This window comes from Mercenaria mercenaria, chromosome 4, assembly GCF_021730395.1.
Source record: "Mercenaria mercenaria strain notata chromosome 4, MADL_Memer_1, whole genome shotgun sequence".
In the NCBI taxonomy this organism is placed as follows: domain Eukaryota; kingdom Metazoa; phylum Mollusca; class Bivalvia; order Venerida; family Veneridae; genus Mercenaria; species Mercenaria mercenaria.
In genome coordinates, this window is record NC_069364.1 from 81,755,359 (window position 1) to 81,782,233 (window position 26,875).

Consider the following 26,875-nt stretch of genomic DNA (forward strand, 5'->3'; position numbering starts at 1 on the left):
TCAACATCGCAGTTTCGACTTTCATCATCGTAGTTTCTACTTTCAATATCGTAGTTTCGTGATTTCGACATTCGAAGTTCTAGGTTCAGGAAAGTCGAAATCTCGACAATGAAAGTCGAAACTACGATGGTAAAAGTCGAAACTACGTTTGTGAAAGTCAAAAGTTTGATGAGGAAAGTCGATACTACGATGATGAAAACACGAAACCACGATGGTGAAAGTGCGAAATGATAGTTTCGCCCTCGTGATTTTGACTTCTATCATCGTAGTTTTGTGATTTCGATTTTCGAGGTATCGAGTTAAAGAATACAAATCTCCGGATGGTCCAAACACCGTAATATGTTGACAAGATAACACGGTAATTTGACATGATGCTCATAGCTTTTTAACATAATAAGACACTGTTTTAACAGGGCAAAATCACACTTCGACATAAAAACTTAAATTTTTAAAATTATAAGACATTGTTTTGGTAAGTAAACAACACACTCTGAATAGGCAGCTGCGGCGTTCCATAAGTTTTTTGAAAGCAAAAACGTGTTTTGATTACCCCAGGACTATATATATCTCATTCATTTATCCGTTCAATGATTCGTACGATGACCTATTTTATGTGTTACTTGTATGTTTTGTTCAGCTGTATATATCACCTATAAAAATAGGAAAATGTTAAGGAAGATATTTCTTGTAATCGCTTGTCTTTTCTTGCACATGATAACCGCTGGGATGAGCCTCTCATTTGGCGTTTTATACAGGGAAATGAGGATAGAGTTCGGGTCAAGTCAGTCAGAAGCGGCCTGGATCGCGTCTATTTTCAATGGATTGCTGGGACTTGTAGGTAAGATTTTGAAAAAAAAATTAAATATAATTTAAAATACAATAGTAACATAACTGAAAGAATGATGTATTTATTAAACAGTTTGAACGTTAATCTTGGAGAAAAATGTAATATTTATAATTATTATTACATTAAGATGCATTCATGTTTAGTAATGTTTAATTGTTAACTACAGAAAATAAAAATAAGTTAAATGTTTCATTTAGTAGACTTTTATCACATAATACAATTGTTTTCCTTTATATTAGGCTGATACCCTTTCTTATACATTAATCGCTTATAAATAATTATAAAAAGTGCAAGTCGTTTTTTAAGTTAGAAGACATAATTTCATTTTTGGAATCCATCAGGAAATCTTGAAATGTCCTATTATATGTATTCGTATCAGGACTCCGTGGCTTTGTATCGCCCATGCCGTTGTGGGTTCGAAACATCGCTTGGAAAGTTGATTATTTTCATCATTTAGGAAGTCATCCAGCTGGCTTAGGGAAGGTAGATGGTTCTACCTAGGTGCCCGCTCGTGCCTGTAAACACGCCTTGAGGGTAACAATGGAGTTTTGTCTCCACCACCAAAAGCTGAAAAGTTGCTATCAGGCCTATACTTTACACAACATTAAAATTTGTTTAAACTATGTCATAGTTATGAATTTCACATAACAGGTATTCCACTGAGTTTTATTACTAACAAGATAGGTGAGAGATGGCCGGCGGTGTGTGGTTCGGTACTTCTATCACTTGGCATGCTGACAAGTATGTTTGCAACCAATATAAGCAATGTGTATGTGACATACGGGTTACTTGCAGGTAAGAAAGCAATTCTCATAAATATTTTCACAGTTTGCATTTTCACTGTCAACAATCTACATGACATCAATATCGAGTGGGAGAAAAATTTAAAAAGAAGTTTTAACAGAAACAGTCATTCATTATTTTTTGTCCACCATGAGTGAAGTCATTCACCAACTAAAAAAAAACAATTTCCCTCATTTTAACAAAAACAATCTTCGAAAAATAAAAAACGTTTTACGTATTTCAGTCAAGAATTACGTAAATTTAAATATTTGATACAGAAGCAGTATACTTAATTAAGACATTACGGAATCAATTCCTTCTGAAATGAATTAAATGTAACAACTGTATTTAGGATACCACTTTTATTACTGGACAAATGTATCCCTTTAAAAGGCACCGACGCCCTGATCCATCTTTTTTTTTCAATAAATTCCTAAGAACGGCACATTTTCCCTATTTTACCGGAACCAGTATCTTCCCCCAATATCTGAAGAAAATGTCTGGTTACATATTATGGAAAGTGAACAAGCTTCCTATAAATACAGAAATTTAATTTGCAAACAACAGCACGTTATATGTAACATATGACTTACACGTTTACATTTACTCAATAATATTAAAGTGATACTGCAGAGATAAGAAACTGTCATTTCACCACAATGGCAAAAATTGATAAAATGCATTTCCCGGTAATATCAAAAAGGTGCATCAAAAAGGTGCATTTTAGGTGACTAGTTAAATCACATATTCAATGCGAATTCCCGAGAATAGAAAATGAGTTTTGGTAAATTTTAACATCATGATTTCTTTAGACTGGATAAAAGTTCGTGTATACCTGCGGATTTGTTTTATGTTGGTTTTTGAAGTTATGTCGGCTGAAGTTTCCGTGTCTATGCATATTGGTAAAAAATAACCGCCAGTTGAACAATCAGTTGTAAAGAAATTTAATATATGAATTTTATGATGCGATAAAGTACATACTATCGTTCTTTTCAAAATCTAGAACGACAGGCTACTTTAACGCAATGGTAGAATAAGCAAAACGAGCATAACTATAATATATTAATATCGTATTGAGATATTAGATGTAAAATGATATAGTTTAGCCCAGATAATGGACATACTAAATATATTGGGGTTAATTAATCATGCCATGAGACTCAAAATTTGAATAGAAAACAAATAAAAAAGTCAAGACTTCAAGGAAGAGCAAGATGGGTGTATTAAAGATACGTAAAAGTTTGTCGATGCTCTTTTTGTCATTTATGTACATTACGAACAAAATAGAAAAAGTGGACACTCTACAGGTCGCTCAACACGACAGTCAGAGTACTAAAGACAAACTTGACCCAAATAATCAGTCTTTTGAAGCATGTCCTGTAATTACTTCAAAGTGCGTCGTCCTAGTTACTGTTTATGTTGTATCATGCAAAGGTAGAAAATAAAGATGGTAGCAAGGAAAATGTCGCATAATCGCTTTTTCTTTTTTGTTTCAGTTTTTTCTTTCATGGCAAATTTAGTGGAATGAAGATTGAAGGACATATCGATATGTCCAAAATTTCGCTTCATTGCTTTCCCCCGCTACTTAATATTTTTCTTGTCATTGTCGTCATTTTTCTGACGGAAAGTATTTGTATGTCATTTGTATGTATTAAAGTTCCATATTTTTAGTATAAATTATATCATAAAACAAACCGGCGATTAAATAAAACTTGAAAAAAAACTTGATCCTCTTCGGATTAGTATCTTATACAAATGACTTCATTACCTCTGTACAATTATTGCCAGGGTTAGGCGCTGGAACGTCACACTACTGCGGATATACTGTCCTGACACCTCACTTTGACAACAGATGGCGCCCTGTGGCAATGACTGTCGCTAGTGCTGGAATTCCACTGAGTGCTTTGATATTACCGCCTGTCCTAACAATACTGATAGAACAATTTGACTGGAGGAAAGCTTTCATGTTTCTAGCATGCTTATCATTGCTTGGGGTACCAGCAGGTCTTAGTTTCTTTCCACCGAAATTACACATAGACTCCGGGACAGAATCAAGTGCTGGTTTGTGTAACAGTTACTTACAATGCGTATCGAGGGATGAAAGCGAGAAAAGTCTTTCTGTTTCTTATATGCACTTAAACCTTTTTCGTTCCCATCCCTCGATATTATATGAATAAAATATATAACACAATCCTTTTGAAGCAAAGATTGCATTAATTTTATGAAGACTTATTTTTTGTTTCATTGTATAGTAAAATCATCTTTCACTATATTTTGATCTTGTATGTAAACAAACACATTTTTATTTGATGTTTTCATTAAATTTCCTCCATTTTATATTTTCGTACTTTTTTCACTGTGAACATACCAGGTGCAATCAATCACTCTACTAAAGGAGGGTTAAAGGTTACTGGTTTAGAAATTAAATTCAGCACAAAAGGAACACCGGCAACCACAAGTTAAAAAAATGTTTTTTTTTGTTGAAATATCAAATGCGCATGTCCTGATAGGCTGTGTTTTATATTATATCTTCTCTTCTTTCTTACAGGCCAACAGAACAGCTGGAAGTTATCTCTATCAAGATGTCTAAAAAACCTTAACTACATGTTATATTTTGTGACATCATGTGTAGTATTTCTCGTTGTTTATGCTCCTGCAACATTTTTACCGGACCTTATGCATGAATTCGGTAGAAGTTCCAGTGAGGTGTATAGCTGTGTGATGACAATGGGAGCCTGTGACTTGGTTGGTAGATTGCTGTCTGGATTTTTGGTGCACAAGATGCCAAGTAAATTGGCATTAATTCACAGTGCCGGCATAATGATTCTATGCATGTCATCGGGTCTAATTGCATTATCAAAATCTATTGGAACGTTCGTTATCGTGTCAGCATTTCTTGGTTTAGGGTCAGGTATGTATAGGCTGCTGTCGTTTACATTTTTAAAAGTTCATTGTGACGTTGTCTTGAGCAATATAACTCGTACATGAAATAAAACCACATGTTTTCTCACAATTCTCTTCGAAAAAAACAACACTGCGAATATCCTGAATTTTCTTAAATAACTTTTTCCCCAAAGATTTCAAGTTTACAATATCATCAGCTGAATTTTGACCAGAAGCCTGGAAGAACACAAATGCGTCTACTAACTCCATTGCAGGGTTAAACTCCTATACAAAATATTTTCTTTGTTATGTTCTAGATGCATAATAGTATATAATATAAAACATGTATAGTTTTGAAATAGTTTTAAAATAACTATTTCTTGTTTTAATTTATGTATTGATGGAAACATTTTAGGTTGTTATGCTGGACTACAATTCGTCATGTCAGCTCATTTACTTCCTATAGTAGACGTTAGATTCGGTTATGGCCTTGTTTTGACTTTTGGGGGATTGTCACTTGTAGCTGGGATGCCTCTTGCAGGTTTGGTGTCGGTTGCTATGGCAACCATTATGTAATACGCTATACGAACATTGTAAGATCCAATATCTGCACGACTGCTACGTATAATAAACTCATTGTTCCTTAAAAAAAAAACAAAAAAAAACTCGCAAATGTAAATGCAAAAGAAAAAGATAAGATGATAAGATTTATGACGATTTTTCGTCCATCTGATATAAAGTCTATAGTTTCTAAAGTACATTTTATTTCATATATCAAACAAAATAACACAGCTCATGTGAAATAAACGCATAAATCATTGACAATAGACAAAAAGCAACAGAAGGAAATCTTTTTACCTTACATGTACTTTTTCTTTTTTATTATCACAGCAGCGTTGTTTGTGTGGCGGTGCGGCCGTAAAAAGTCTCCCCGTACATTCAATTAAGACTGTTATGTTTCGATCTTCTCAGATCGTTCAGCACGACCTTTATGTTGTGCTACTGGTACTGTTTAGTTTTTCAGCTTGACCATTTCGGCTTGGACGGTTCCAATACTCCTGCTTTCATAGCTTTCGGTATGGATAATCACCCCTTGGATATGGTGCCTGCTTTTTGATTTTTGTCTTTTGACAGTTTCTGTGATATACAGGCTCCGTAACCTCAGATCCGCTTTGTAAATTGAAGTTCCATTTTGTTTAGTTTTGCCCGTTGTTTTCTCCTTTGGGGCAAGCCCAAGCCCGCCCACTTAACTCAGTAGGGAGAGCGTTGGTCTACGGACCGCGGGGTCGCAAGTTCGATCCCCGGGCGGGGCGTATGTTCTCCGTGGCGATTTGATAAAAGACATTGTGTCTGAAATCATTCGTCCTCCACCTCTGATAATTCATTTGGGAAGGTGGAAGTTACTTGCGGAGAACAGGTTTGTACTGGTGCAGAATCCAGGAACACTTGTAAGGTTAACTGCCCGCCGCTGCATGACTGAAATACTGTTGAAAAACGGCGTTAAACCCAAAACAAAACGAAAAACATAGGGCAAGCCCATTATTTTAACTGGGGACCATTCGCCACTTTTCACGGAATTACACACTGGCTAGTGTATCATTGAAGGTTCCATATGTACCGCCGTATGAACACATCTCCGGATGTCTCAAATTGTTTTTTCTTTTTTGTACTTGTAACATGTGTAAATGTTGAGTTCTGCTCAAACTGGGGCTAGAGGGCCTGGACAGTAGCATGCATTTCCACTACCCCATGAACAGGCTCAATCAAACCGAGCCTGCAACATTTTCATTTTTGTCCGGTTGAGCGACCTGCGGAGTTTACACTTTTTTCTATTCTCTAATGTGTTACGTTATGATTGCCTCGAACATAAATGATTCAAGCAAATTGATAATGAAACAGAAATGCGAAGATTAGCTCTTATGTTGATATTATATGTTTATTATCTTTGTATCTTCCTCAGGATTTGTTAGCGATCATTTCAAGACAGAAAGGGGAGCATTTATTTTCTCAAGTATTCTTTTCTTTATTGGATCTTTGCTTGAACTAATAATTGGAATAAGGGAAATATGTGGACAGAAATCAAGAAAGTCATATGCTATGGAATCTGTGGAAAATACTGCATACGTGGCAGATGAAGAGCTTCAAGTTCATAGTAAGAAAAGAGATGATGTTGTCGTTGTTGATTCTTCATATATTTGACTGTATAAGATTATATAGGCGAAAAACAATAAAGAAACTGGACTGCTTATTGTTTCCTCTCGTAGATAAATAAATATAATTATATTACAAACATAGAATTATGATGAAAGAATTAGAAAGTTACTAATAAAACTGTAATACATGTACGTATGAATTAATAGCTGCAACTTTGTCTATGAATGATAGCAGCATTATATCTCATGCCCAGGAAAACAATAATTCTCTTTTCAAGCAGACTTAGTTGGTGTCAGGGTTGGGCGGAAGAGGGAGAGGGAGAAGGGGATGGGAGTGTTGGAAAGGAGAGAGGCGGAGTTTGTTGCAAAATTCATGACCTGTCGTGGTCTGAGTCTACTTATATTGCTCGGTTGCGTTCTATGCTTCCAAAGGATCGTCTTGTAGGTTTTTTTAAGACTTAACTTTGACTTATTTGTAACTGTATGGTACAGCCCGCGATAGCAGTCGTAGGTGCAGCACACCTATTTTAAATGTTTGCCTACAGCACACATGACCGAATTTAGGTCATACTCACAATCAACAATCCTTGAAATGACCTACATATAGATGACCTTGACCTTCATCCGTCCGTATGAACTGTCAGGATACGAGTTATATGACCTAGGTGTGTGCCTACGCCTTTAGTATCTTGAACAATGAAACGGGTCCAATCGCTATGGCGACAAACGATGTAGAATGTCTTTTGTTAAAACGTAGCGCTGGTGAGACCATATATATCTCATATATAATTTTTTTCTCTGGCTATCTTGCCTAAATGATTTTCGTAAATGATTTCATTTATGAGCTAGATAATTTCAGGGATCAGGCAAATCACTCAATGTTTCAAACTAACAACCTTCAACTAATGATAATCAATTCAAACTCCTATAGGCTGGAGATACTATACTTGACTGGTCTTTTGTTGAAGTTCCCGTCAGACAATGTCTTTGAATCAACAACATACGAGTCCTATCGCATAGATGTTCAGCCTGTGTCCTCTTAATTGAAGCTGCAACTCCATATGTTTGCCCTCACCCCTGGATGCTCGGCGCCTATATGCTATCACATATAGCATTCAACTATCATATAGGTATGACCCTGATGTCTTGGCTGTACTTCACCGATCACGCTGAACCTCGCCTTTTCAACTATCTCAGTAGATTACCAAACTCTGTGTCTCTGCCTCAGCTTTCCGATGCTCAGCCTATATTTGCTATCGTCTATAGCATTCAGCTACCGTTAAGGTAAAACTCCTATGCGCTGGTCGTTGTGACAATTCTGCAACAGTTTCTCTTCTTTAGTCTATGAACGTCAAACGTCTTCTTTTAAATAATTTATCCATCCTGACAGCGTAGTTGCAATAACTTTCTCATCAAGGTATAGGATAAATTATTAGTTGAATCCTCGGTGTTTCTACATTAATCGCTGGATACGTTTGTGTATGTAAGTTTATTTATAGTCGCCACCGGTTACCCATATGGGCGACTCATCCAGAAGACTGTTAGTAATTTTAGTAGGAGGATAGTGCAAGATACAGAAGACGCTCCATTTCCAGAAGATGCTCGGGTTCTTTAACGTGCCAAGTGTTAAGCACCTATACACGGGACTCTTATCCCAATGTTAGCAATTTTTAGTTGGAGGAGCGGGGGCTCGAACTCACGACCCCTGGTTTCGTAATCAAACTGTGTTACAACTGGACCACTGCGTCCGCATCTGTTTACCTATTTATACCCTAGCAGAAGTACGCTTTGATTGGTGCTATTTATAGAACTTGTTTCTGATTGGTTCAAATTTGAACATACTATTTTACAACGAGAACTTGCTCTAACAAATAGTTGGTTCCCTTTTATCATTGTACATATTGTATATAACAAAATGTGTGATGCTGTGACCCAGCTATCACTGTAATTAATTCAAATCAACCATAAATGACCCAGATCCTATTATTTACAGCAATTCAACTATAATCATAGCAATGATACCAAGCACTATGTGTGATTAAGTTGTTACGTTCTGACATGAACCAGATTGTCTACAGCCCACATTAACGAACCGCCTGCGTTCTAACTCACGCTCAACAATCCCCTTGACAAGACCTACAAACTGACCTGGAAAGAAATGATTTTGACCTTCTTATGCCCTTCAACTTCAACTTAAACCCTTAATAAACAACATTTTTGGTCATAATGGTCGTTACTGGCTATTACTCAAGATCGAAAGTAAACTATCAAGATGACCTTGACCTTCATTCGTCCATACGCACCAGATTGCGTGAAGCCCATATAAATGACCTGATTTAGGTCATACTCGCACTCAACAATCTTTGTGGCAAGATCTACAGACTGACCTATATATAAATGACATTGACTCTCATATGACATTCACCTTCAATCTTCAAACCTTATTAAAACAACATTTTTGGAACTGAAATGCATTAGATATTTTCAAATCTATATAAGCGATGATAAGGAACAAATATTTCCAGTCTTTAGCAAATATTAAATAATATCTGACATATAAAAAAGGGAATAAAATTCAACATGAAATTAGAAATAAAAGAAGAGAAAATTACCAGGAATAATGGAGTCGAAGGATACATCTTCTCTTAAGGCAGTTCTGCACGTTTGAGAAGCCATTGTTTTAAGATTGAAGGTGAACGTCATTTGATGGTCAATGTCATTAATCTAAAACACGTAGATAATGTCTGGATCCGGCGTACGGAAATGAAAATCCGTTTATGAGTTAACGACAACAGGTGAGTAGATTTATTGGAATGGCAACGTTACTATCTTTCTAAAGGTAGATTTCATACTTCAACTAAGTGTGTTTGACCTATTGTCCGGTATGCGTTCTTCGCTGACAGCGGGGAACTGTGAACAACATCTTCATGAGATATACTATTATAAGTGTAATTTCCTTAGAATAGTTTTACTGAGAATGTAGATAGTAGATACAAAATGCTCAGCATGATGTGTAAATAGCTTTTTGTTGTCAGTTATTGTTATTTAGTCACTATGTTATAGATAGCTTTACACGAATACTCGGGTACGTATTCCATTATCAAAGTAAAATAAACAAAACAAAAAAAAACCTTGCATTCTATCCGCATTCTGATAATTTGGTCTTTCAAGAATAGGCTATGAAAGTAACTTCAAAATAAATTATACTAATTTAGTTATATTGGTTATTGGCAAAAACTTAAACCATGATGTATGGCAATCGCAGCTTTTCTTTCACTGCTCCAAAGCTTTGGAACTCCCTTCCTGTCAAGATCAGGGAAGTCACACGCTAACTGCTTTCAAAAGCCTGCTAAAATCCACTTCTTTGTACAACATTCTTGATTTTTGTTAATGTGGAATGCATTTTTTGTATGCGTATTTGTTTGTATTGTTTGCAATTTATTATGTAAAGCACTTTTGAACGTGTACATGTACATGAAAAGAGTGCTATATAAATGTGGTATAATAATAATAATAATAATAATAATAATAATAATAATAATATTCATATGTTCATTACTTCTTTCAAAATCAGGATGTCAAAAATTCAAATGCATACAGTTAAGATTTTAGGGTCATTATCGTATCTTGACATTGATAAACTTTAAAAACTTTCCGAGTACTGTTTAACGTTAAAAAGTCACAAAATTGCATGTGATTTGCTTTCATTATTTGGCAAACTGATACGCAGAATTAAGTGACTGATACAGATGGCAAATGTTCGTCTGACGGACACTCCGTTATTATTAGGATATAGAATTGTAAATTGATTTTATTTACTAATATATGAAAATGATTACGCGTGTATTTGTATTCCTATTTTCAATAAAATCAGTATGTAGACGTGCTTTAATTTTACTAATTCAATAAGATTTTACGACGTTTATATGTAAATACTGTATCTGCAACCATTTGAAATAAGCACATAATTTACTTCAAGGTACAATCTGTCACGTAACGGAAAAGGGGACATTTTACCCAACTGCATTTAAACGAGTGGAAATAATTCTGCACATTATTCAAAATTTAATTCTGTTAGCCAATAAAACTTCCCCTACAAACATTTTAACTCATATTTTGCGATTATCTTCAATAAATGCAAACACAAACCTCATCTATCGAATCCATTTGATAGGATAATCTGTCCATGCAGGTATTAATTTTCAAGAAAAAATATTTTGAACTTTTAAAGTGATCGCAGGATCCCACTTCAATGCCATTTTTCTGTCAAATATGAAATGATGTGCTTGCACCTATCAACGGGCCAACTTGCATAAAAAGGAAATTTGTACTTCTAAAGGTAAGTGCGGATCCAATAGTTTGCTATTTCGGGGAGGGATGCGTGCGTGTGTGTGTGTGTGTGGGGGGGGGGGGGGGGGGGGGTTACAGAGAGTTAAAAAAAGGGGTTCGGGGACATGCCCATAGAAACTTGCAAGTAAAAAGGTGCAACCTGGCATTTATATTTGACATAAATTTAGCATCGAGGAATATTTGACAGAATGTCATCTTTTAACTTTGTAAAAAAGATGACCAAGATGACACTTTTTTAAAAATTTGTCCACCACAACAGCAATTATTGCTAAATCTTTAAGAGCGATTTGGCAGAAATGATTAATTTTTGGCATAACAAAACGTATGCTCACCTTTGTGACCCCACTCAGATGTGTTGTGGACCGGCAGACTGACGGACAGACGTGGACGAAACGGTACTGTTGGGGGACTCAAGATTTATTTATTTTAGGTATATTTGATACTGTCATGGTTCATAAGAACATGTGACATAAAATACAAAATAATATCAAATGTGAACATGTAACAACCGGAACACTGGAAATTATACAAAGTAACCAGAGAATGAGTAACAATTACATTGTATTCATAATATTTTCTCCTACATTCCAGGATTCCGGACCAAGGCAATTAGCAAAGGTCCAAAATCCCTGGGAGAATGACTAGCCTCTGCACAGCCACAACTTGACCGATGATAAACAAATTTATGCATCATTAAATAAATTCTAAAGAAGAAAACTAATGATAGAAAACTATCTGCAAGTTAACAGTTGTAATTATTTCTTTACAAAACAACGCAAGCTTTTTCAAAAGTGTTTTGTTTCTACTGTCTGTTCATAAGTTCTTCAAATTTCAATGCATTAGGATATCTATAATGCTTTAATATATTTACGTCTACTGTTTACAAAATGTGTACAATAAAAGAGATAGTGAAATTCATCACCCAATTGGTTTGCATCACATAAAGTACATACTCATAAGTTTATATCTACATTGTATATTAAACAATCTACCTTTCTCAATTGGGATCTTCTGATTCATACATCTAAACTTTAACAAAGCTGAAGAAAGTTGCCAAGGCAGTATGTTAAAATACCCTTCAAATACAAATTCTGACTTAAATATAAGATAGTTTAAACATTTGCTTAAAGTTTGAACATCACAATTCTAACTTTGAATGAACTGATCTCGAAGTCTAGTGTTAATGTGAACCAATTAAGAGTGCATTTTCATATTTTTGCTGTCCCAAGCCTTTATTTTTTGAATGTATGCTACACATGATGTCAACTAGAGCATATAATTGCAGATCAAGACCCAGTCTATATGTAAATATCGTTTTTACTAAATTACAAACGGATTTTTATGAAATATTTGACAAAATGTATCCCAAAACAATGTGACATTTCCAGTGTCCTGGCTTTGGGGCTATTTGAAGTACGAGGTCAAATGATTATAAACTGGTTATTTAAGACAACGTTTTATCCTTGGTTGGAAAACATACTAATACGCTTGAATAGACTGTAATTGTGATACTTTGATTTTTATATATAATACATGGGTGTCCCTGAATCTCACCTAAGATATGTTAACATATGTTGTGCCCACGAGTCTCGTATAAAGTAATGTCATTTTAACATGAATTATACGTATATGACATCTGCAGTGGCGATATTGAATGTTTACAATAGTTATAGGAGTAATGACAGTGAGAAGTCAACAATATCAAAATTTCATTGCGTTCATTTTACGCAAGATACGTTAACATTCAAGCAGCTGGATACAAAAGATCAGCATTATAGCATAATTCAGAACACTGTTTCTTCATAGTCTGTGTTATTATGAAAAGATATAAACTTGTACGATTAAATAGCAACGCATGGACGTTAAATTTTCACTAAAAACCGAATTGTTAGTAAGATACGTTAAAGTAAGATACGTTAATCAACGGTTAATGTATTTGTTGAGAATTTGTTTCATTTGCGGTAAAATCCAACATTTGGCTTCCATCACTGCTTATACTCGTAAAGGTTGTTATTACATCCGACAGAAGTATGTGCTGGCGTATGACCATCAAAGTTTTACAAGCGGGAGCATTTAAACTTCGGTATTTTATGGGAAGTGGGGAGGGGGGGGGATAAACAAGCAGAACTTTACGAAGGTAAGTTATCATGTTAGAGTTATTCTTTATACATTTCATGGCAATATGTACCTCATATCTTATTCACAATAGCATTTTTAAAAGCAGGCATCATGAGTCATTGTGAAGAAAATTTAAAGAAACAAGTTTAACGTATCTTGCTTAAAGTTAACGTATTTACACATGGTATCCAATATGTATTACATAATTTTCAGAATATTTAGCTTTGTTTATAAATAAATACATGCTATTAAATCTTTAAAGGATTAATTTCATACATTAAATTAAATGAATATAGTTTAAGTTGGTGTTAAAGAGGGAATCATTGCTGATATACCTTAACGTATCTTACAACTGTGTTAACGTATCTTACTTTTATCAGAACTTCACAGAACTCACAGCCTTTGAAATAATCTAAAAAGTTGAGATCGGTAGCATATGAAAAAAGGAATCTGAAGTAACAAATAAAGAAAACTGCCGATAAAGAGAAGCTATAGTCTTTCAAAAAAGAGCGACCGACTAGATACATGCCACGCTTACGAAGCATAATGTTCGAGAAAAGCATGACGGAGCACACCAAGACTCAAAATCAAGTTAAAGTTACACAAAGCTGGACTTAACAAAGAAAATATTAAGAAATAGCTTGATGAACACGGATACCACACTGGGAAAGGAAGGCAGGTGAAATGAACGATGTCCCAATTAATATAGGTAGTTGGAAGAAGAACAATAAACAGACTGATAATGCTTTAAATCAAAATATGTTCCTAAGCGAAATTCCAATGTTGAAGAGTTACGTTTTAGTAGTGGTCACAATCCTGTTTTTATAAATCCAGGTTCAATGTATCAAATTGAAAATTGAAAAGAGCAACACCAGTTCAGTACACACATTGTTTTTATTTTTAGTATAATTTAGACAAAATATTAACCTTTTAAATTAATTTATAATGCCTAAATATAAAAAAAAAAACAAATAGCATTACTAGTATGCCCGAATACCTTTATTTGAAACCTAATATGAAAAGAGAGGAAGAAAGACTTTAAGAGCGAAAATGGCCAGTCTGGTTACAACAGCTATACGTTACCTTGAGCGTCTATAGACCTGGCAAAGTGGACAGGGAAATCTCAGTATTTATATGGAAATTTTCCCGCCAAAATGCCAAATTACAATTCGCATTAAGTTTAACCGACTGTCAAAATATAAAAGGGGGTGTTAACAAAACACTGTAACTTATGCATACATTTTAGGAATTTTAACATTACCAAAGAATTACCCTTCTGAACCCAATGAACTACCCTTCTGTAAAATAAGACCCATTGTCGACACAGAGATTGTATAAAAAGCAAGAAACTAATGCTGATGTTACCAAATTAGACAAAATAGTGCCAGTTGACTGAATATTCTACTTTTTATTTGCAAAGATATTGGAGCAACCCCAAGGTCACCATATAACATACAATTAGAAGTACTTTGTTTGAGATTTAGTATAATTTTATAAAATTTTAGCGGTCTTATTTCGCTTATTTATACTACGTCGGGTATATAAATTCTCTTTGGGTTATTCTCTCCTGGCGCACGATAGACTGGTATTTCGATTTATTTTTGTATTCAAAATAAAGACATTTATATACTAATTTGAAGGACACAGTCAACAATATACATGTCCGTATTATTTTGCATGGCAACCAAGCAAGAGACAGGTGCTGGTTAGCCTTTCACTGATGTTTAATTGTTCTTTCTGGACGTAAAACAAAAAAAGTAAGATATCATTCTCTTAATGTGAAATCAAGGCGTTTAGACTGATATCGATAGATACACAGGGCAAACTTATTTGTCTTTTTGAAGATGTTTTCAGGCTCAGCACTTTATTCTGAAGAGTTATACTGAATATACCAATTACCGGGATATACATATTACCGCGAATGTCCTGTTTTGACACTTAACAAGAAAATTGCTTTACAATTTTTCTCTCATTATTAATGCTCAATGTGCTCAGATTTTTAGCAAAACTATTTTTGAAAATTGGAATGTCTTTCTTTTTATTTCACACTGATCTCAGAAATTAAGGAATTTAGCTAAGTGACTGGTCATTATGGTTAATCTTTGCAATTTTTCTCCACAAATTTTCATTAAACTTGCTTATTTCTGCCATATCTTTTTCATATTTAGTTTGGCCCATTGTAAAATAGAAATGCTTTCTTTGTCTTAGATCAATTTAACAACTTCTTTAGATTGAAAGTTGAAATTCACGGTAATAGGTATATGCCAGAAAATGCTAAAATTCTCCACCTCTGTTCTTTGAATGACAGTAGTGGAACTTTTTCCTGGGGTTTTGACGATTTTTTGCCAAAAGTCTTAAGCTAAAATATAAATTAATTAAACAGAATAAAAATTATCCTTTCAAACAATCATTTTGTTATAAATAGAGTCCACTGAATTTAAGACTCACGGTAATTGGTATACCCAGTATATCATATGATATGGATGCGTTTGTCACTTGTCGGTATTTGTGGTTTAGAGAAGATTTAAAACTTATATATTTTTATTTTGCAGGACATAAACAGTGTTCAAGCTACTGCCACTCACAGTAGTCAAAATTGTAGTAAAATATCGTAGTCTTTGCCGAGGATCAAACCGAGGACACTCTAACCGCGTCGCTAAAAGATTAACCCAACAGCACGACTGAACTGCCTATCAGTTTCTAGTTCAAGGCGTCAACTAAACCTCCTATCAGTTTCTAGCCTGAGGCATCAACTGAACCTACTATCAGTTTATAGCCTCATCCAAATGCATGAATCCATCAAACATCCTCATCGCCATTGTAGTAAGATCAAACCTCGGACCTTGTGATCTGTAGGCGGACACTCTAACTGCGTCGCTAAAAATTAACCCAACAGCAAGGCTGTTGGAAGTGGCCTTACATACCTACAACCACTACAAAATAATTTGACAGTCAGATTGTTTTATATTTAAATAATCTTACCGTCAAAACTTCGAAGGACCAAAATGATGGAGGATAAATCAGTCATGATTTCATGTAAATTTATTGGTTTTATCGCTTGCGCATAGGTCATGTAGACATGCTGTAAACGTTAATAGTGTATAGTACATACATTGGTTTAAATCAGCAGAAAATTCGTAATTTTGGAAATTATTTCATAATTTTTACATAAATCAATGAGGAATTGAATCCCCTTTTGATACATGTAAGTTTTATTTGAATTTATGGCCAATTCATAACATAATCGGCATTTAAACCTATAGCAAGTGTCGGCAACAATGCAAATTTCATTAGAAATTTCCTCCACTATTTCGGTCTTTCAAGTGTTTGACGCAAGTGGAGATATTGCCCATAAGAAAAATAACTCAATATTTCCTAGGATCATTTCAAATTTGTTGGACTACCACCCTCAGGTACTGGTCAGTGTTGTTTTTTTTGGCAGTGACTAGGGGTCCTGTAACTTCCGTTTTTTTTTTCAAAAATCCCTTTTTCCGCATAAATGTACTGTTTATATCTTAGACAAATGAAAACAAAATCGACAACAAAAAAACTGTCATAGTATCATATAAAATGACAAGGTGATTGAATTACGTGAGCATAATATATGGGAAGTTACTGGGCAAACTTACAGAAAATGCTAAAATCAGAGTTTATACACTTTTAGCCTTGTCATGCATGATCTCACTTCTTAAACATTTAAAGGCTTTCCTAAATACAAGACTGACCCCATAAATTGCTTCAGAATTTACAACTTACAAGTCTCTATGGACAAAATGTTTCAGTAACTTATCCCCAGTGAATCCAGCTTGTCAAAGGAAGTGATTAAACCAGGACCACATCTGCTAACCAGAATATGTAACTGATTTTATGCGCAGGGTTCACAACTTCTGCTCCTCATGAGATACCAGAACTTTATTTTTTTGTCTGAGTATTTGAATTTATAATTCAATTTATTGTTTGGGTTTTGGGAGGATGTCACCACTACTGCCTATATTTCAAAAGTGTTGTATCTCTATTCTGCTTGAAATTCCCTTGATTATAAGTTGATAGTAAATAAGCCAGGTGAATATGTACATGCAGATTTCATCATATGTGCAAAAAAATGCTGCACAGTCGACTACTTTTAATTATCTGAGCAACTGTGTCAAAATTCAGGGAGTTGATGCAGCAGTGCCAGTTTCTGACAGTGACTTTGAATTTTTTTCCATAAAAGTTACAAAGAAAATCAACATTTAATATTTTTGTCATTGGTCAGATTTGTTTATATTTGTCAGAAATGATTCACAATGGTGTAATAAGTGTGAACATAGTAACATAAATTATGAATGATCTTGTTTTTGTCTATTAAGTTATTCCCCATCCTTTTGGACTTGGCAATTTGTATAACCCAAATATTATAAGCGTAAAAAAATTGTTTCCGGTATCCCGACCTACCCTAAATTTTTTGCCCGACCCTAAATGTTTTTATGGCTTTGGAGAATTTTTTTTCAACTTTTTAACAAAAAGTTTCAAAACTGCACTTTTTATGCTTTAAACATGGTCAGATATGTTAGAAATCAGCTTACTGATGCTGTAAAGACATATTTATCACCTTAAGTTATTTGTATTGAATTTCATTTTTTGACTGTTACTGGCATGCACAGTCATGTACACATTGCCTGTAATCAAGAAGGTTTAAGATTTATCTCGGTAAAAATTGTCAGAACTGAAGAGAAAAGGGAGATAAAAATGTTTGTAAATATGTCTATTGATTGATATTTTTCATTTCATGCTTACTTTTACATTTCAGAAAACATGGCATCAGTGATGCCTGGCCTTCTTCCTGATTCCTCAGGGGTCCAGTTTACAGCACGCCCTGCCCTCAGAACCAGGGACTGCTCCCGCAACACAAACAGGAATGGGCGTTCATCCTCGATTGGTATGCACATTTACATGAAATTAAGAGTTAATTAGGTCCATGTTTCGGAGAAAAAAGTTCGAACATCACCAAATCATAGTGTTATATATGTGATATTCACATCTATATTTTTTACATGTACATTTTGTATATTTCTAGAATTTTGGGTGGTCTCAAACTTCAAAGAGTTAAGGAAGGCCAAAGTGATTGACATTTGTCATTAGAACCTTGTTACCAAATCTCTCCATTCAGTTTATAATTAGTTCTTCAAAGTCTCTTATTTTCCATGTTGATTGACATGTATCATTAACACCTTACTGTAAAATCTTCTGATTTAATATGTTTGTTTCTTTGATATGTCATTGAATGCTGCCTTTGTAATTGCTTAAACAATTATATTTCTGTACCTCTGTATTTTCTGTATCAGTTTGCTAGAATCTTTAGACCTGACAACATCTTAAATTTTATTCTGGATATATTATTTTAATAAACATAAAAAACCATAAACTGACTTTTCGCTATTCCCCAACAACAAAACAACGTATCTATTACAATAGATAGAAAGAATTGTTTTACATGAAAATTAAACAGCTTATAAATCATATATATTATTCTACAAAACTATTGTCAATTTACTCATATATGTATTGAATTCCGGAAAGGGACTGCTTGAAGGGGCCACACTTCTGGACAGTTCAACGCCTTTAAAAACACCATTTTAAAAAAGTTTTTACATGTCTTTGTTCTGATGCATAATGCAAATTGCAACAATGTCCCGATGCTTAAACTTTACATAACTAGGTTAATCATTGTTTTTGACAATTGTTTACTTTTATTTCTTTACAAATGACATTCTTTTTTAAAGGGGGACAACTCTTAGAATATTTTAAGTTTAATGTTTGGACAATGTTCTCAAGTTATGGTTTTGCAGTATATCACAAAACCACAGAAATTTTTAGTAAACGAACAACATCTTTACAAACAACCTATCTGTCCAATACATTTTTACCATTCTGTCCCTTAGAATTGGATACTTAAAATATTCTAAAAGAGTTGTCCCCCTTTAAAAAAGAATGCCATTCATGTTTATGGTTTACTTGACAGGTTCTGCGTCAGACAGTGGTATTCTCTCACCTAATGCTAGTCTATCTAGTATAGAGATTGAGGCCCTGCTACGGGAGAAGGTGAGGGCCAAGTCTGACAGCATCATTCAGGTACAATTCTATTTAGCCATACTCATTTGGCTTATCGAGATGACTTATTTTATGAACTGATATTTTATAGTTGTCATCCTTGACAGGACAGCGACAGTCAAAAGTCATCATGCTGTCCTGAAACATTCTATTATTTGGACTAGGTTGTTAATTTAATATTTTTACTGTTTCATGAAAATGTCCCCTTTGATTACTCTAATTTAAGAAAAAAGTTACAACTTCAGCAAAGGTTAAACCTCTAATACATGTATGTATAATAAGATTGTTTGTAAATTTTGCCCATGCAAAAATATCTGGTATTCCTGCAGTAGTTGTTTATTTTTGTAAGTAAAGAGAACATACATCGATGGTCATTGTTCGTGGTACCCTTTTTTCCTTTTGGTCAAGTTTTACAGAAAATATGCTTATTGAAGGACAATTAGAAATGTAGAAGTTTGATAGAAACAGTAATATTATGACCATGACTAAAGTGTGACTGAAGTGTATGAGACATAAAACTATTGTGGAATGTAAATTACATTGTTAAATGCAGACATTAAACTTTCTTGTTACAGTATACTATGAAAACCCTGTATTTGATAAATTTTGGTCTTTTTGAAAAATTGGAATTTTTATTATGCAAAAATGATTAAACTAATGGCTTTAGAAACTTCTCTTTTTTTCTACAACTGAAACTTATTTAAATTCAAATATATATATATGTTTTGTATTCTTGCTAAAACATTGAAGAAGAAAAAATTGTTTTAAGAAGATTACTTAAAATATTTTCATTGAAATTGATTTAAACACTGAAGTGAAAGTTTGAAAAATTAATGTTTTTGTTCTGTACAAAACATACCCTTTTTGTGCTCTATTGACTGATTGTTATAAACCAATCTATTATTTTGATCTGAGATCGAATTTCAGTTTACTTGAACAATTAAACAATTATATCATTCATGACCATAGACCTACAAAAAGCCAACTGATATTGTAACAGTTGAATCAAGGTTTGTGATGGTTAACCAAGGTTTAACAATGACTTCACAATTTTAATAGTATGATGTTTAATATTGAACTTACCTAAATAAAGGTCATAGTGAATTATTATTATTTACTCATAGTACATAATTTTGAATAATTTTAAATGTTTTGATGGGTGTCTTATCTGACAAATATTTTGATTCTCAGATTGTCTTCAATTTAATACTGATTAGTTTTGTATTGATACAAGAAATATAGGAAGTAATTAAATTAAATACCAGTAGCAAATATGATGTCAGTTGTAAATGCCACACAATGAAATTTAAGTCTTTCTTTGGTGGCGTTTTGATAAATTTGCAGAGTGAAAGTTTTCTATGTTTGATTCATGACACATTAAACTGAAAATGAAATGGTCATTTAATAATAAATGATGGAATTATATAATAATGTACAATTTTGTACAAACGTAAAATTATGAAGCAAAAAAAAAAATTTTGTAAGCATAAAAATAAGGTCCTTAGTATATTAACATAACATACATCATTACAATAGATTAATCAAAGATTATGATCCAAAAAATGGCACACAATTTCCATATAATAATATTCATATTTGATAAATGTTGTTTTAGAATGCAAGTAATATGAAAAATATTGTTTTCTAGAGTACTCTCTGAATGCCTTGTATTTTCCCTTTCAGGCATTTAAAACCTATGATGTTGATCAGACATCCAGTGTAACAAAAGGCGAGTTTAGGCGGGTTCTTGAAGCCTTCTGTAGCCCATTAACCACAGACCAATTTGAAGCAGTCCTTGCCAAGGTACTCTCGCTGTCCTGCTCCATAATATTGCTCTCTTACACTGCCGTGTGTGACAAACATGTGGGCAAGAGCATGAAAGTCTTACCAGTGTATGGCACTAATGCCTGCATCTGGTGCCTTTTTGCTCTTACCTACCTGAAATCTCTAAAAACACTCATCTTTCATCAGTCTTGTACATGACAGTTCTCATGATTTTATGATTTGAGTAACTAAGTGGTAGAAGTGTTTACTTAGCTCTCCTGTCCATGCAGTCATTCCATTTTGTTGTCATGGTTACTGTATAACATGATTTGTATTATAATAGAGCATAATTTATAATTTCAAGTTAATAACAATATAATATGTATTTTAATAAGAATAGCATTTGAATGTCTGCATTAGGTTTCCTTGTCAAAAATTATATATATTTTTCTTCAAAATGGCTAAGTAAATGCTTCATGCCAGCCCCTGTCATAGTGACCTAAGTTTGGTGTGAAAGTAACAGCATTACACCATACATATGCTGTGTGAATATTAACTTATAATCAATGGAAATAAGTAAAACAAATGAAGCTGTTTTCAACTTATTGTTCAAACAAATTTGAAGCGTAAACTTTATTCCCTTGCTTTTTTAAATGCTGCTTTTGAAGTGTTGAATATTCAAGTATACCATCAGCCAGTAAAACAGTTATCTGCCCTTTGAATGTAAACATTTTACCCCAGTGTTAAGTGATTGTGATACCAGCTATTGTATAACAAAATTTGCTACCTTTCACGAAGATCACCCTATTCCTCCTGGTACAAGTTAGGTATAGCAACATTTCAAGATTCAACTTGTTACACTGCATTGAAGTTATGCAGGTGCTTGATTAAATGGTACATGTACCTTGGAATAAGTTCTCTACTTCGACATTTGATGAAAATTAGATTGCAGCCTGGCATAATGAGTTTTACTGCAAAACTGACATTATTAGCTCATCTGATTTTTTGAAAAAAAATGATGAGTTATTGTCATCACTTGAGCGGTTGTCGGCGTCGGCGTCGGCGTCGGTGTCGGCGTCGGCGTCTGCGTCGGCGTTGCCTGGTTAAGTTTTATGTTTAGGTCAGCTTTTCTCCTAAACTATCAAAGCTATTGCTTTGAAACTTGGAATACTTGTTCACCATCATAAGCTGACCCTGTATAGCAAGAAACATAACTCCATCTTGCTTTTTGCAAGATTTATGGCCCCTTTTGTACTTAGAAAATATCAGATTTCTTGGTTAAGTTTTATGTTTAGGTCAACTTTTCTCCCAAACTGTCAAAGCTATTGCTTTGAAACTTGGAATACTTATTCACCATCATAAGCTGACCCTGTACAGCAAGAAACATAACTCCATCTTGCTTTTTGCAAGATTTATTGCCCCTTTTGGACTTAGAAAATCAGTTTTCTTGGTTAAGTTTTATGTTTAGGTCAACTTTTATCCTAAACTATCAAAGCTATTGCTTTAAAACTTGCAACACTTGTTCACCATCATAAGTTGACCCAGTACAGCAAGAAACATAACTCCATCCTGCTTTTTGCAAGATTTATGGCCCCTTTTGGACTTAGAAAATATCAGATTTCTTGGTTAAGTTTTATGTTTAGGTCAACTTTTTCTCTTAAACTATCAAAGCTATTGCTTTGAAACTTGCAACACTTGTTCACCATCATAAGCTGACCCTGTGCAGCAAGCAGCGTAACTCCATCCTGATTTTTGCCATAATTATTGCCCCTTTTGGACTTAGAAAATCATTTTCTTGGTTGAGTATTATGTTTAAGTCAACTTTTCTCATAAACTATCAAAGCTATTGCTTTAAAACTTGCAACAGTTTTTCACCATCATAAGTGGACACTGTACATCAAGAAACATAACTCTATCCTGCTTTTTGCAAGAATGATGGCCCTTTTTAGACTTAGAAAATCATGGGTAGGACAATATTTCTATTACACAAAAAAAATCAGATGAGCGTCAGCACCCGCAAGGCGGTGCTCTTGTTTTTATTCTGTCTTTACAAGTTTATGCTATGATGTTGCTATCCCTTAATGCACGATATATAAACTTCAAACTGTGAGTGGTGATAACTATGTGTATGCTCCTTCCAATGTATTTTGGTATTTTCACACTTGTGTCATTAGTGTGTATGTCCTCTGTCTGTAAATATTTTAGTTGTATATTTTCATTTCATTTGAAGTTTAGGCTTGCAGAATGTAGATCATTTGCAGGGCTATAGGCCATAAAAATCATGGACAGATAGATCACGGTAGATCATTGGTGATAGTAAGGACAGATTAATTCCTGAAACTTTTCCTACTCATTTCTGACTTACTGCACATACAGTATATAATATATATACAGTTAAAACTCGATATCTGGAACTTGCTTATCTCAAAATTTTGGCTGTCTCAAAGACATTTTCAAGCCCCATCCCCAAAACATGTGCACAAAACATCATTTTTAGCTCATCTGATTTTTTGAAAAAAAATGATGAGTTATTGTCATCACTTGAGCGGTTGTCGGCGTCGGCGTCGGCGTTGCCTGGTTAAGTTTTATGTTTAGGTCAGCTTTTCTCCTAAACTATCAATGCTATTGCTTTGAAACTTGGAATACTTGTTCACCATCATAAGCTGACCCTGTATAGCAAGAAACATAACTCTATCTTGCTTTTTGCAAGATTTATGGCCCCTTTTGTACTTAGAAAATATCAGATTTCTTGGTTAAGTTTTATGTTTAGGTCAACTTTTCTCCCAAACTATCAAAGCTATTGCTTTGAAACTTGGAATACTTGTTCACCATCATAAGCAGACCCTGTACATCAAGAAACATAACTCCATTTTGCTTTTTGCAAGATTTATTGCCCCTTTTGGACTTAGAAAATCAGTTTTCTTGGTTAAGTTTTATGTTTAGGTCAGCTTTTATCCTAAACTATCAAAGCTATTGCTTTAAAACTTGCAACACTTGTTCACCATCATAAGTTGACCCTGTACAGCAAGAAACATAACTCTGTCCTGCTTTTTGCAAGATTTATGGCCCCTTTTGGACTTAGAAAATATCAGATTTCATGGTTAAGTTTTATGTTTAGGTCAACTTTTTCTCTTAAACTATCAAAGCTATTGCTTTGAAACTTGCAACACTTCTTCACCATCATAAGCTGACCCTGTACAGCAAGCAGCGTAACTCCATCCTGCTTTTTGCAATAATTATTGCCCCTTTTGGACTTAGAAAATCATTTTCTTGGTTGAGTATTATGTTTAAGTCAACTTTTCTCATAAACTATCAAAGCTATTGCTTTAAAACTTGCAACAGTTTTTCACCATCATAAGTGGACACTGAACATCAAGAAACATAACTCTATCCTGCTTTTTGCAAGAATGATGGTCCTTTTTAGACTTAGAAAATCATGGGTAGGACAATATTTCTATTACACAAAAAAAATCAGATGAGCGTCAGCACCCGCAAGGCGGTGCTCTTGTTAGTTGAATTTCAGTTCTCTTTAAGTAAAACGCTTGATCCCTTTGAATTCGAGATACCGCGTGTTAACTGTATTTCTGTCTGTATTAAACATTTAACTGTCTGCAGAAAACCTGTTTGAATGACCACTTTGACTTGTAAAGTTAATCATTTATTTGTACTAATATACAAATATTCTGTGAGTTGGCTGTCTCAGACTTTTAAAAGGCAATTATAACGGAAAAAAATATAGTACAATTTAAAAAATACACTGTTTTGCATGTTTGTTTCACTAGAACAGCCAGCCCAAAGTATGATTTCTAGGCTAGCATTTATAAAAATGGGGGACAAGTGTCAAATGGTTGTAGCAGTTTAAACTTTAACCCCACAGATCTGGAATAAAGAACACCCAGTAGCCTGAAGTATTAAACAGTGAATTTGTCATAAATGCATATAGTAATATTGTACATATTGTTGGTCATTGTAACAGGTTTACCTGTATTTTATTATAGATAGTTACCCATTAATATCAATAGCTAATATTTATATCAACAAGGCTTTAGAAAAGGTAAGAAATAACTTGTGATAGATATTTAGATTTTTTGATGTCAGAAATATTTTTAAAAGAAGCTAATGTCAGTATGTAGAAATTTAGAACTAATTTTTCACAGTGTTTTAAAAATGATTAATTTACTTTAAAAGTATTTATATAGTAAGCAGTTCAGACATTTGGAAAAGAAAATCTTCTTGTGTTGAAATTACGTACGAAGACATGTTGGGTTGAAAGGGTTCACTTTGCTTAAATGTTTGAGGAAATTAAGTTCAGTTGAATTATAATCCTTACACTGTCTTAACAATTACCCTGCTAAATTTCTATAATGGACTTGTCCATCTTTCAATTTGAACAGTACCATTGACTGTTAAAAGGGGTGCTTACCAAAAAGAAACTGACTGAATGGCGATCAGTGCAGATCTTGATCAAACTGCATGTATGTGCAGGCTGGTCAAGATCTACACTGGTCACAAAGGCAGAATCAATTGTGGCCAGCCTGATAAGGATTAAAATATGTATGTTAAAAAATACATGCTTTTGAGACTACTTTAGCCCTTAGTCTGCTTAATTTCTAAAATGGACTGGTCCATCATTCAGTTTGGGCAATACCATTTATTATTAGAAGGGGTGGTCACAGAAAATTTACTGACTGGATGTTCAGGCTGATCTTGGTCTGCACTGGTCACAAAGGCAGAATCACTTGCAGGCTAAAGGTTAGATATATATTTTATGGGTGTAACATAAATCTGGTATAATATAAAAGTTAATTAAAGGTAAGAATTAATCTATGAGAAATAAGACTGATTATAGTAACATGTTATTTGTAAACTTAAGTGATTTTACAACAGGGTCCTTTTTATTTTAACAGCACATATTTTTCAAGTGTCCAAGTTGCTTACTGTATACATGTCAAACCATTAAGCAATATTTTCTCTCTGTAAGGGAATATGACATTGACATTAGCTGTTACATCACTTAGTTATTATTCAAGAGCAATATCAAGCATGTTGCATTGCATGGGACATCACTGGCCATTTTATATTTTCTTATTGCTCTGGTTGGGAGTTCCTTCTTTGTTGATTGTGTCATACAGTCATGTAATAACTTTTAGGTAATGCTTGTGCATAAATTTTAACTCACAAAAACATAGTTGATTGAAAATGTCTGACAATGCCATATGTGTTTCTTTTGAATATTTGGGTATGATTGAAACATGTCAGATTACATAGGTTAGACAGAAAGAATAAGAATAACATAATATTTAAAGAAATGTCACAAAATTGGACAATAAAAGCACAATATTGTCAAACCAAAGAAGGAACAAGAAACCAGGAAATTTGAAAATTATGTAAAATGGTAAGAAAATAGCATACCATTTTTTATTTCTTTTTTATATTTTGATTATTACGCAGAAATTTGAATGCTTTTGTATTCCTCAAAATGTCTGCAAGGCATTTTCTCTGGACCTGTCAGTGTTTATCAAGGAATACTGAAAACAAAAAAAAAATTAGTTATTACTTTCATGAAAGTATAAATATAATATATACTGGCATCAGTCATTAGAATCCCTAAAAATAAATATATCTCAGCCACAAAATCCTCCTTAGGTAGCACTTTCTGAAGAAAATAAACAGTATCACTTGATCTAAAGTCTGATGGTTAGAAGTCAGATTAACCCTTATCCTGCTAAATTTCTATAATGAACTTGTCCATCTTTCAGTTTGAACAGTAACCGTTTACTGTTAAAAGGGGTGCTTACCAAAAAGATACTGACTGAATGGGGAACCATGCAGATCATGATCAGACTGCAATTGTGTCCAGCATGATAAGGGTTAAAATGCTTTAAAT

General features: G+C 33.9%; 3 protein-coding genes across 3 annotated transcripts in view; all 3 read left to right on the top strand.

The window, feature by feature from the left end:
- The first annotated feature begins 726 nt into the window (after window positions 1–726).
- LOC123553027 (monocarboxylate transporter 3-like) lies at window positions 727–4,220 on the top strand. Its single transcript, XM_053542300.1, has 4 exons — window positions 727–838; window positions 1,499–1,642; window positions 3,419–3,717; window positions 4,179–4,220. The coding sequence occupies exons 1-4, from the start codon at window positions 727–729 to the stop codon at window positions 4,218–4,220; spliced, it is 597 nt and encodes a 198-aa protein (XP_053398275.1).
- LOC123553533 (monocarboxylate transporter 8-like) lies at window positions 4,187–6,743 on the top strand. Its single transcript, XM_045343238.2, has 3 exons — window positions 4,187–4,541; window positions 4,929–5,054; window positions 6,474–6,743. The coding sequence occupies exons 1-3, from the start codon at window positions 4,235–4,237 to the stop codon at window positions 6,710–6,712; spliced, it is 672 nt and encodes a 223-aa protein (XP_045199173.2). The 5' UTR covers window positions 4,187–4,234; the 3' UTR covers window positions 6,713–6,743.
- Window positions 6,744–14,780: 8,037 nt separating this feature from the next.
- Window positions 14,781–26,875, top strand: part of LOC123553028 (EF-hand calcium-binding domain-containing protein 6-like) — an 87,197-nt gene continuing 75,102 nt past the window's right edge. The window contains exons 1-4 of the mRNA XM_053542301.1: window positions 14,781–14,891; window positions 17,924–18,052; window positions 19,136–19,245; window positions 20,908–21,027. Coding sequence (XP_053398276.1) covers window positions 17,929–18,052; window positions 19,136–19,245; window positions 20,908–21,027 — 354 coding nt within the window. The 5' untranslated portion in view covers window positions 14,781–14,891; window positions 17,924–17,928. The remainder of the gene's footprint in view (window positions 14,892–17,923; window positions 18,053–19,135; window positions 19,246–20,907; window positions 21,028–26,875) is intronic.

Coding starts and splice junctions, on each gene's coding strand:
- LOC123553027 (XM_053542300.1), top strand. CDS start 727: ATGAGCCTCTCATTTGGCGTTTTATACAGGGAAATGAGGATAGAGTTC. Junction 839..1,498: donor TGGATTGCTGGGACTTGTAG/GTAAGATTTTGA, acceptor TTCACATAACAG/GTATTCCACTGAGTTTTATT. Junction 3,718..4,178: donor GTAACAGTTACTTACAATGC/GTATCGAGGGAT, acceptor TCTTTCTTACAG/GCCAACAGAACAGCTGGAAG.
- LOC123553533 (XM_045343238.2), top strand. CDS start 4,235: ATGTTATATTTTGTGACATCATGTGTAGTATTTCTCGTTGTTTATGCT. Junction 4,542..4,928: donor ATTTCTTGGTTTAGGGTCAG/GTATGTATAGGC, acceptor GAAACATTTTAG/GTTGTTATGCTGGACTACAA. Junction 5,055..6,473: donor AGCTGGGATGCCTCTTGCAG/GTTTGGTGTCGG, acceptor TATCTTCCTCAG/GATTTGTTAGCGATCATTTC.